Genomic DNA, 12,637 nt, shown 5'->3' with positions numbered 1-12,637 from the left:
TGATATGGATTCATTTAATTTAGATAGGATTAGAATTATCTTGGATATGGACTCCATGGGAGACGGCCTTCCAGTATTTCCAAGCTTTCTGAATTAAGGGTTTCCAGATTATGGATCCCATACCTGTACTGAATTGCTGATATCAGTGTTGTATCTCAGACATAACCCCATTCCCACATGTTGTCTAATATATCTGTTGTGTAGGAGTTTTCTAAACTCTGTTTTTGTTGTCTATTTGTTGTCTCTAATTGTCTAAACTCTAATCCCCATATGTAATAAAAGGGACTAAGTTTGCCCAGGAACAGTAACCAGTAGCAACAAAAAAGATGATTGCTTTTAAACAGGTGACCAGAATGCTTTCTGTTGATTGGTTGCTATGGGATACTGCACTTGGCCAAACTTAGTGCCTTTTATTACATAATGACCTATTTCTATTCTTCATTCTCCCTAAACAGCTCCAACACTGTCCTTGATGTCTACTCTGATCTTCCCACTCTCAACAAGAGATCCCAAGATCCCCAAATCTCTACATCCTCCCTGCTGCAGACATTAGAAATGTATTTTAATATAATATCAATGTGAATTTAAATGTTATCTTGCTGTTACGTACTTAACATGTACTTTCCTGGCTTTATAATAATCACGGCCATTGCACAGTGTTCTAATTTGCTTATGATTTTTATGACATATTAATCACATATGTGGATAAGAAATATGGTTAGGAGGTTGCTATATATTTTATTTTAGCAACAACGTACAGTTAGGGCTCCTTGTAGAACTGGGTATACACATTTATTTTTTGGACCAAACTTTCAATCAAAACTTGTGTGGAACATGTTTTTTCTGGAAATCCATTCATTAAATGGTCATATTACCACATATATATGGTTACTGGTCAGTCTGCAGTCATTAAGCTGCTGCTGCTGTTGAACTATTATTCCCTGCTCCGTTGGCAGCAGACGGCTTGTGAAAGCTAGGGGGCTAAAGGTTAAATATCTCTGCTGTGAGGCATTACAATGGCTGAAGCTGGGCATATTTACAATCATAAAGTAAGCATAATGCAACTGCTGAAAATACATATTTACATTGCAGATATACACTAGACCCACAGTAGTAATATGTAATACATTTAAAGTTTTTGCTGCAATGCTTTATTGTTTTTATGTACATTTGGGGGTATATTTAATTTCTGCACATTAGTAAACAGAATATTCTGTACCAACAAACAAAAAGAGAAGCCTAATGTATAGAAATGGCCAAGCAAACAGTTATTTAGGCTTTCCTTTATACCTGAAATAAAATATGACAACAATGGTTAATGTTATGCAAATATTTTTCCAATCCTGATTGGGATATAGTTCTATATTATTCCATGATTTCCTCTATTTGAGTCATGCAAGACTTACATAAACAGGATGAAGATCCACTCCATACATTTCAAGGGATTTGGCAACTCCTAAATAATTGGATTCAGCTACAGCAGGCACCTGTCCCCTAAAAAAACAAAGAACAATGAGATTCTGAAGGTTTTCATCTAATATAGTAAATGTCAGTGTTTACAGTGTTCATGGTTTGGTCACTTACCACTGACTTCTATTCACACTAAGGCCTATGGCACACAAAGTATATTTTCTACCATCATATTTTAGCTGGAGGAGAATTTTACAAACACTAGTCTGAGCATTTTCAGGCTAAACATGGCAGTATTGGCAGTGTCATGTGTTTCATATTTAAGTGATCTGGAGATAGTTTTGGCTCCTGTTCAACCAGTCAGGAATCCCAATCTGTTCTGGCAAATGCCAGAGAGGATTCTGTAGGATACCAGTAGCCTGTGCTTAATATTGGGCCCATTTATACACTTGAAATTCCAGGTCCTATTTGGAATCTCAGTCCAGGCAAACCATCAGCTGTAATATGCCAGCAAAAATTGCTCCTTGTGTGCCACCAGCCTCTGGGTTAATATTTCAGCCTAATAATTCCAGTGCAACCTTAAAACACAATAGCAGCCTTTGCAGACAAATTTAAGCATACAATATAATTTCCATTTTTTTTTTATTGCAGAGTAAATCACCTAATTCATAAGGAATGCAACCACTTACAACCTATTTGGGATTTCAGGTGATGCAGGACAGTTGTTGTTTTTTGGAGGGAATTTGTTCTCAAAACAGGGTTCAGATTCTAGCCAGTTATGAATGTACGGAAATCAGTTTTTACACAGTATCAGAAATCAAGAAAATCTTGAAGTGAGTGGGAAAGGAAATAGAAGATGTTTAAGATAGTAGCAGAGGAATAGATCTAACGGAATGCTGCAGTGGCATCCCTTTGATTCTGTTATTGCTACATGATGACCCATGCCTTCATAGTTGTGATCCTGTTAAGCCATCTTTTGAGTCAGTTTGACTACACATTTTCATTAAGGTCTGTGCTGCTGTTGAGAAGCTAAGGACCATGGGAAATCAATACATTAGTAGAAATTGATGTTACATCACTTAGAAGCTGATGAAGCTGGATTGATTTTTTAGTCAATTCTGATGCAAAATTCATTGGTTTGTATGTTGCAATGTAACGCAAATCTGACTTAGTTATCGGCCTTGTATCATTTCATATATACAGTTTATATATAGAAACTCTGAGCTCAGGAAACTGACAGCAGCCCAGAGCATGTACTGTGAATCCACAGAAAGAGCATGAGGAGCTCCTGTGGACCTATTGCTGCCTTGGGTTGGTACAGAAGCCAAAAACATAGGTGCTGCATTTCTAACCCAATTCTTTGTTGAGGTTACCATTGTTATCTGGCAATTCATTCATTTTGCAAGCAGAACAATCAACAAATGTGTGTTGGCCTAGTGACTAAATGCTGAACCAATATTGAATCATGATACTATAAAGTCGAAGACTCAAGGAAAGGGCTAATCTAGAATAATTTAAAGGCAGATGTCTGACAAAGAAACTCATCCAAACATATTTCCTGGCTTTATATTCAGTTCCTGACCTTGACCCAGCCACATGCCCATCACCATTGAAAGCCAGGTGATGAGAACAGGCATGGGCAAAGCTTGAGATAAGCCTAGAAATATGCAGTAAAAAGCACTGGAACAAGATAATTTACTTTATCATCCTATTCCACTACAAAATAAATAAAAAAAAACCACCAGCAAATTCCTATCTATATATAATAAAATAAAAAGATCAAATAAATAAGTAGGCAGTTAATAAGATAAATATGAACGCAGTCCATGCCCTTCCATCTAAACTAATGAAACTATGGATTCACAGTTCAAAGCCCAATGCTAACTCACAAAGGAATGTCTGCTCTGCAGCAAATCAGTCAAAAACATTACATTGAAAAAGTATAAAAATATTTGAAAACCCAACTAAACTCAACAAAAGAATTTTATTTGCACTCATTATTAAACAACCTTTAGCATCTATGCACACACTGTTACTGAAAATTTGGACTGCCAGCTTTTATTTATGTGCCTTAGGCTAAAAGTAGGAAGCGCTTTCCTGCATCATATTTTATCTGTATTGACAAGCCAGAGCTGAAATGAAAATACACTTTGGTTAGGTAATACTGCTAAGAGCCAGACAAAATATAAAACTCTATGGATAGATGGATGCCTTAGCTGACCATGAGTGCTGCCAAAATATCAAAATAATGTTCTTGTCATGGGAGGCTCTATATAACTAAAAAATAAAAATATAACCAGAAATACTGGTTGTCCACTGTTACCCATAGTTGGTTATATTCTATATCTAATGGACAACATATCAAATGTGGTGGTATTGTCCAACCGTGAAACCCCTTTTGAAACAAGTTTTATAGTGCTGTTTACCAGAACAATAACTGACAAATGAGGTCCAATTATAAACTAGAAAGCTTCTATTTAATATCTTTACTGCCACTGTCCAGCAGTGGCAATATACAAGAATCTATAGATCCAATGGACTATAAAGTAACTATAGAGAAAATGGATACTTTTCATAAAGTATGGGAGTATACTTAGTATGGAAGTTATACTTATATTTCAAGCTGAGATCCAAGGCGAAATGTGGGTCATGGATGGAGGAGTGTTTGATGTTATTACTAATATAACTAAAGATGTTCCTAAAAAAACATTTTATATCTTGAAATAATGTATTTATTATTGTTTTAACCCATTATCCAGAAAACTCTGATTTACGGGAAGTGCATCTCCAATCAGGTCATATTCAGCAAATATTTTCATGTTTGATACTTTGGTTTTTCTTTGGAGCCTTTCAGTCTAAAACACTGGCAGTACAGGTATATATCCAAAATAACATCCTATGTTAATATTAGGTTTTACCTGTTTTCCCACATAGACAAACTCACTAATATTAGGATTACTGGTTGATAGCAAACAGTTTTCTTGGTGCATGAGATAATAAATTGGTCATGTCAATCACTTAGCATGTCATTTCATAGTGGGTCTAATCAACTGCATGCTCAAAAACATGAAGTCTATGCCTATATGATTCAGATATTTTTCTACTTAACCAGAGCAGCTAATATGTAACAGGATTTACTAGTAGAGATACTATAGAGGAAGTATATAACTTAACTAAACCCATCACTGAAAACATGAAATTCAGAGGACAATCAGCCAAGTGTAACACACTTACAACCAAAAGAAACCTGATATCTTTTGTCACAAACAGTGGTAAGGAATGGAAAAAAACATGCTTTTACTTCCCCTTAAAATGTTTTATTGCTTTTTTTTTCTCCATGAATTTTGTACAAGTGCTTCACTCGTTTAAGAACACTGTGTTTCCTATGCTCCTTCCAAGAGACTTGTTATTTGCTTAACCTGACAAAGAGGTCATAGCAAGTATGTCAGGAAGGCAAATCAGTGAAATGCTGCCACACCCAGCACTGCAGGAAACCTTGCAAATCAAGTCACATTCTACTTAAATATACCATGAAAATCCTACTCCTAAGATTTTTTTTTAATTCCTTTGACCCATAAAGAAATGTTTCATTTCAAATTCACGTATTATCTATAACATGTTTATTGCATACCCCTAGGTACTGCATCCTAGCACCCAAATAACACAATTTACAAGGATGTGCTGATTTAAAAAGTTCTATTTTACCATGGGAAAAGACCCACAAGCAAAAAACACACTACAGGTATGGAACCTGTTGTCGAGAATGCATGGGGCCAGGGATTTTCTGGATAAGGGACCTTTCCATAAGTTGGATCTCCATACCTTCTACAAATAAGTCATTTAAACATTAACTTAAACCCAATAGGATTGTTTTGCCTCCAATAAAAATTAATTATATCTTAGCTAGGATCAAGTCCAAGGTACTGTTTTATTATTACAGATTATTTGCTTATAATGGAGTTTATGGGAGATGGCCTTCCATTGATTTGGAACTTTATGAATAATGGGTTTCCAGATAATGAATCCCGTACATGTATTAATTTTATGAGCTATGTGATAGGTTCGCACTTATCTGTATCTCACTTGGATGATGCCAAAACTTCAAACCTGAACGCAGCAGCACATAAAGCAGTTCTTCTGGATTAGAAATGTAGCCATAAGCATTAAGCGGTCAACCCATAGGTCTAAACTCATTCAAGCATTGTGGAAGGCAGCCGGTTAGGTAAAAGCCAGAGCTAAATAGCCAGATTGTAGGCAAAGAAAGGCAAAAAGAGGCAAAGAGAGGCAAAGGCAGTTGCTTATATTGGTTTGTCAGTGACACATTAGGGTGAAATAGGGGATCTGTGCGCTGCATGTTTTCCTATGTAAGAAAATACAGCATCAGAACACTAGAACTTTTCATCTATTGCTCTATATGACAACCCCATGAAACTGCCAGTACAAGCACTTGTCTTCCTATGCAATGATGATGCAAACAAACGCAGAAGGCAGAGCATAATACCTAAGTCACAGACAAACAAATGATTCACACAAAAAACTACTTCTTAAAATAGATTTCCAATGTTTTAAACAAATCTCCAAGCATGAATTGTAGCTGCAGCTGGAGCATTGGAGAGTGATCCAGACGGTGAACTTTTAACAAGAATGTCAATAGCACAGAGAAGCAATGAAGGTGAAAGCATATTAGGGCGAGAGGTGAAACTGAGGTGAGCACATAGCTGAAGGCAATAATGGATATTGTGTCAGCTTTTCAATTCCACAACACAACACTTTCAAGATATGGACTGTTTAACCTATACGTACTACATATAGTTTTCCCACCTGCAGACTCACACTACCACTAAAGGCTTACCAGGGGCTAAATGGGGGGTCTCGTGCAAAATGCATATTTTATTTTTTTAAAAATGTTATATAATAAAAAGCACTAGATTTGGCCAGGAGCAGTAACCTATAGCAACCTATCAGCAGGTAGAATTTACTCGTCACCAGTTTAAAAGCAAGCATCTTATTGGTTGCTATGTGTTACTGTTTCTGGGCAAACTTAGTGCCTTTTGTTACATATGGGAGGTTTAAGTGCTAATACAGATTGAAAAAAAAGAGCAATTTGATTCATGTACTGAAGAGCATTTCCCCTTTTTCTTGCTGCCTTGCTAATGACTTGGCTAAATAACACATAAAGGCTTGATATCTGGCCCAAATTGTAAATATTTGCAAAACTTATGGGAGCTGGAGGCCAGAGCAGTAAAAAGATTAAGGGATTTTATTAAGCCAATGGAATACACCACAGTCTATAGAGGTGTATAAGCCCACCTGTGTGCAAGTGTGAGAATGTTACTCTGAAAGAGAGTGTTTCAGCACATTGACAGAGATTGTGTTTGAGAGGAAGAAGAAATGTGTTATAGAAATATAGGTGTTTCGCAAAATGGGATTTCCTTAAGGGGAAGGGAATAAAGGGGAGTCTTATTGAGGGTAAACATGGGTAAGTTACAGTACACTGATGGCAGATAAGGAAGTGAGGGGGTTTGTGATGATAGATGGGATATTTATAATGATACAAAGCACAGCACACATTGTGTAATGGAGAGAATTTTACATGGTTTCTTTTTTTCTGCTCCTATTATTAGATGCCTGGGAATCCTGCTTACAAATAAAGTAATCCAAACATTCCCAAATGAATGTGCATGTGTTACAGAGAACAGAGTAAGAATAAGACAAATGTGAATGAATTCTTTTAAATGACTACTCTTTATAATGTCACTATTCTATTAGCCTGTGTTTCACTCAGAATAGTAGATCCAGGGGGCAGTATATAAAGCTAAGGGATATATTTCAAAATACCCCAAGTCTAAGGGGCTGATTTACTAACCCACGAATCCGACCCGAATTGGAAAAGTTCCGACTTGAAAACGAACATTTTGCGACTTTTTCGTATGTTTTGCGATTTTTTCGGATTCTGTACGAATTTTTCGTTACCAATACGATTTTTGCGTAAAAACGCGAGTTTTTCGTATCCATTACGAAAGTTGCGTAAAAAGTTGCGCATTTTTCGTAGCGTTAAAACTTACGCGAAAAGTTGCGCATTTTTCGTAGCGTTAAAACTTAACGCTACGAAAAATGCGCAACTTTTCGCGTAAGTTTTAACGCTACGAAAAATGCGCAACTTTTTACGCAACTTTCGTAATGGATAGGAAAACTCGCGTTTTTACGCAAAAATCGTATTGGTAACGAAAAATTCGTAAAGAATCCGAAAAAATCGCAAAACATACGAAAAAATCGCAAAATACCGATCATTACGAAAAAAACGCAATCGGACTCCATTCGACCCGCTCGTGGGTAAGTAAATCAGCCCCTAAGTGTCCCTGAGCAAAACCCGCAAACCAGCAAGATCAGGACCCACAGATTAAATAATCTGTTGCCAGGCAATATTAGGATGCATCTTAAAAAATGTTTCATTTCAGGTGTCAGTATCTCTTTAAAGCAAATTAGGACAAGATTTGAAATCTAAAGATTATGGTCTTAAATTTCTGGAACAAATGAAGAATAACTATTAACACTATTTTTACCACTATTTTACATGCAAAATCCCCTGCCTCATTGCTACATTTTTCATATATGTTTAGACAATATTTTAAATAAAAATATTGCTGCCCCATCATCATCTCTGCTTCCATGTTTCACCCCTCCAGTAAAAGTGGGCTGAGGCTAGTGTGCAGGTCCTAGACACTGTACTGTTGCTAATTACATACTTATGAGTAATGTATCAGTGTTTGCAGATGACACAAAACTCTGCAGACCAGTCAATTCTATCCAGGATGTGACATCCCTGCAGCAGGATCTTGACCAACTGGCAATCTGGGCCGCCAAGTGGCAGATGAGATTTAATGTGGATAAATGTAAGGTCATGCACCTGGGATGTAAAAATATGCAAGCCCCGTATACCCTTAATGGGACTGCACTAGGCAAATCCATAATGGAGAAGGACCTTGGAGTCCTTGTAGATAATAAACTTGGCTGTAGCAAGCAATGCCAGGCAGCAGCTGCAAGGGCAAACAAGGTTTTGAGCTGTATTAAAAGGGGTATAGATTCACGGGAGGAGGGGGTTATTCTTCCCCTTTACAGAGCGCTGGTAAGGCCCCATCTAGAATATGCTGTTCAGTTTTGGTCTCCAGTGCTCAAACGGGACATTATTGAGTTAGAGAGGGTCCAGAGAAGGGCAACTAAGCTGGTAAAGGGTATGGAAAGTCTCAGTTATGAAGAAAGACTGGCCAAGTTGGGTCTGTTTACACTGGAGAAGAGGCGCTTAAGGGGTGATATGATAACTATGTATAAATATATAAAGGGATCATATAATAACCTTTCTAATGTTTTATTTACCAGTAGGTCCTTCCAACGGACAACAGGGCACCCACTTCGTTTAGAAGAAGGGAGGTTCCATTTAAACATTCGGAAAGGATTTTTTACAGTGAGAGCTGTGAAGTTCTGGAATTCCCTCCCCGAATCAGTCGTGGTGGCTGATACATTATATAACTTTAAGAAGGGGCTGGATGGATTCTTAGCAAGTGAGGGAATACAGGGTTATGGGAGATAGCTCTTAGTACTAGTTGATCCAGGGACTGGTCCGATTGCCATCTTGGAGTCAGGAAGGAATTTTTTCCCCTCTGCGGCAAATTAGAGAGGCTTCAGATGGGGTTTTTTGCCTTCCTCTGGATCAACTAGTAGTTAGGCAGGTTATATATAGGCATTATGGTTGAACTTGATGGACGAATGTCTTTTTTCAACCCAACTTACTATGTTACTATGTACTTCAATTACACTGAAAAACAGAGATGACTGATTTCTTACATTAAGGTTTTGTGTATCTTCTCAATGGCCTCTTCCAGGTCCTCCTTCTGATCAGGCACAAAGCGGTATTCTGACACATAACCAGTGACGTGCTTAAATGGATCATAGTCCCCAAGTTCCGCTAAAGTAGAAATAGAACATTATTTTGCAACAAAATTGGAAACCTCTTTAATGAAAATATTGCAGAAAAAAATGAAAGCTCACAACACAAGGCCAACTGCTAGAAATTGTGCATCTTTCCTCATGTAGGAATGGTCGAAAGGCATTGGCTGTTTCTATGGGATAATGAATCACTGTGGAATTCTAACTCCCCCATTTAATTCATTTCATTCATTACCATACATGCATGCCAATTGTATGTATGTATGTATGTATGTATAACTTTATTTATAAAGCTCCACAAGGGTACGCAGCGCTGTACAGTCTTACAGAATACAAAATTACACACAGGGAGGATGAGTGATATAATAAATAAATACAATAAATACATATATGTATATATATATATATATAAGTGCCATGTGGTATGAGACACAGTAGGAAAGAGGTCCCTGCCCCGTAGAGCTTACAATCTGAGTGTGTGGGTTTTCTTCTGCTACTGTAGTAGTAATGTCAGCATAAAATTTTTTATGGCACTTATTTAGTGGCTGCATACATCGGCCAGTCTAATTCTAAACTAGCCCTTCTTTTTAGAAAACATACAATCTATATCTTCTATGTACTGAACTTTATTAATATACATGACACAGTTACATGTATATGTATATACATGAATGTTTACATGTAACTTTCTTCTAGGGAAAAAGGGTTTTGTATTTACATAGCTTTCATTGTATCAACAATCATTGAGAGCATTTGTAGATAAATGCATATTGCAGGAAAACTATATCCACCTAAACAATGTAAAGGTGGCCATACACGGGCCGACTATAGCTGCCGATATCGGTCCCTTGGACCGATTCGGCAGCTAATCGGCCCGTGTATGGGGAGAGCAGATCGGCCTGGCCGACCGATATCTGGCCTGAAATTGGCCAGATCTCGATCGGCCAGGTTAGAAAATCTGGTCGGATCGGGGACCGCATCGGCTCGTTGATGCGGTCCCCGATCCGACTGCCCCATTGCCTCCCACATAATCCGATCGTCTGGCCCCAGGGCCAAACGATCGGATTATTATTTTTTTTACCTAAATGGTCCCCGATATCGCCCACCCGTAGGTGGGGATATCGGGGGAAGATCCGATCGCCAAGCGAGCGGATCTGCTCGTGTATGGCCACCTTTAAAGACTCTATAAAAAATATATCACAAACAGCCCAAAAGTGAAATGCTTCATCTAAATAAACCATTTTTATAAAAATGTACTTTACTAGCACTATGTGCCATTGGGTAATCCATAACAGAAAACTGGCATTTTAAGAACTAAGTGCCGCCCCCTGGCTCGTAGGATTCACAGGGCACACACACATGCTAGGTTATATCAGCCAATGAATTTGACAGAACTTGTCTTTTACTTCTTCCTGTAACAGTTAGAGCTGCATGATGATCACTGAAGGATCGCACAGCCCATCACAAAATGGTGGCTCAAAGGAAAAATGTAAAAGGCCAATCTGTTGGTTAAGTATTTATTTTGGTGATATAGTTTTCCTTAAAGTAGAAAAAATAGAAGAGCAAATATAAAATGCTCAAAACAAACCACACAAATTATAGAACATAAACCCCCATATGTAATGAAAGGTACTAAGTTTTCCCAGAAACAGTAACTCATAGCGACCAATTAGATGTTGGCTTTTAAACAGGTGGCCAGAAAATTCTATCTGCTTTGTGGTCCTGCTTCTGGGCAAATGTAGCTCCCTTTATTACATAACCCCCATAGAAATATATCATTAGCAGGCATTGCCCTTACAGAGTAATTACAACACAAGGTGAATTTACTTTGTTGAAACATTTTCTCCTGTTCTTGTTGTAGGAAAGGATAATTTTTAGGAAACATGGATCTGGATACCAAAAAAAACTCTATATTTTTTCGCTGCATTTTCCAGCAGTTTGGATTACATGAGCATGTAAATATTGGTAATCAGATGAAAAGAAGGTCTAACAGCATTAAAACCACTGCACTTTATGCACTTTTATTCATCAGGCCTGTCAACAATATGTCTGTGGGCTTTCAGTGGCAGGATAAAACAGTGTACAGCTTACCACAAACACAATAAATGCTGAAACAGAGTGGATATTGGCAATAAACCATATCAGCTATATTTTGGAAAACAATTGCTCCCTGTACTTTAATATGTCAATAGCATATTTAATAGCATGATAATATAATTTGTAGGCTCACAAAATTAAGAGCACATAAAATATATTGAAGTTAAGGAAATTTTTTGAATGGATTACTTTGGAATGTTAACATGGTGGCCTCAACAGCAGGCATTTTAGGTCAAAGGCATAGCACAGTTTTTTGTATGGGATCAGGAAACATCTCCTCTCATGGAATAAGCCTAGGACTGTGTAAGGCAACATGTGGCCAAAGAAACTGCGCTATTAAAAACAAAGGTTATTACTCCCGTAACTATAGTTACAGAAATACTAACACAAACACGCTGCTTATTTAAATCATTGCAACAAAAAGGAGTGTCAACTGAAGCTAAAGGCATTAAAGGGAAATTCCCGCCAAATAGTAAAAAACAATACAAATTTGAATAACAAAAGAAAAAGTATATCTCAAAAACTTTTCAATATACAATTTATTATGATTATAATGTTATCTATAAATGCAATTTTAGCTGAAAGCAGTATTTTGACTGCTGGTACTGAAAACAATGTATTAAGATTTAGCTCCCCTTCAGAGAATTCCATATTTCCTAAAAAGCCTTGCATGTTCTTTGATTAACAGTAGTGTACATAAACCACAAAAGTGTGCATGGAATTAAGGGAAAATTAGTTTGGCTGGAGGAGGGCTAACTACAGACTCATACAGTACTTACAATACAAATTACATCTACAAATAACTTCAAAATCACTGAAATGTTTTTAAAACCTTTAGAACTAATTTTTTTTCATTATGCATAATTTGGAGCTGTCCTTTAAAAGGGAAACCCCAGCCAAATAATGAAACCAGTTAGTTATTGTTAGTAAATAAAGGCCTGTTTTACTGCTGATAAGTTCTAGGCAGAGAGACAACAGTAGCATTATGAAGTTTAGATCCCTTGGCCTGTTGGAACAAAGTAATTTACCTAAGTGCCAGTTTTTGCAAAGAGATACTTACACTGGATAGCATATGCTCCTAACTGAGCAGCGATGTTAAATGGACATGGCAAGCGTCCTTGAAGAACATCCTGTTTCACTTGTAGAAAAAACTGATACCTAAAAAATAAAACATTACAATCAATCT

The 12,637-nt window shown here is 37.2% G+C and overlaps 1 protein-coding gene across 2 annotated transcripts in view; it reads right to left on the bottom strand.

The window, feature by feature from the left end:
* The window catches only part of epb41l4a (erythrocyte membrane protein band 4.1 like 4A), a 121,642-nt gene that overhangs the window by 52,924 nt on the left and 56,081 nt on the right, over positions 1-12,637 (bottom strand). For both annotated transcript variants that reach the window (NM_001006909.1, XM_012960217.3), the window contains exons 5-7: positions 12,512-12,609; positions 9,253-9,373; positions 1,407-1,494 (exon numbers count right to left, since the gene is read on the bottom strand). In NM_001006909.1, coding sequence (NP_001006910.1) covers positions 1,407-1,494; positions 9,253-9,373; positions 12,512-12,609 — 307 coding nt within the window. The remainder of the gene's footprint in view (positions 1-1,406; positions 1,495-9,252; positions 9,374-12,511; positions 12,610-12,637) is intronic.

The sequence above is a fragment of the Xenopus tropicalis genome, chromosome 1, assembly GCF_000004195.4.
Source record: "Xenopus tropicalis strain Nigerian chromosome 1, UCB_Xtro_10.0, whole genome shotgun sequence".
Lineage (NCBI taxonomy): Eukaryota > Metazoa > Chordata > Amphibia > Anura > Pipidae > Xenopus > Xenopus tropicalis.
This window is presented reverse-complemented; position numbering and strand designations above follow the sequence as displayed.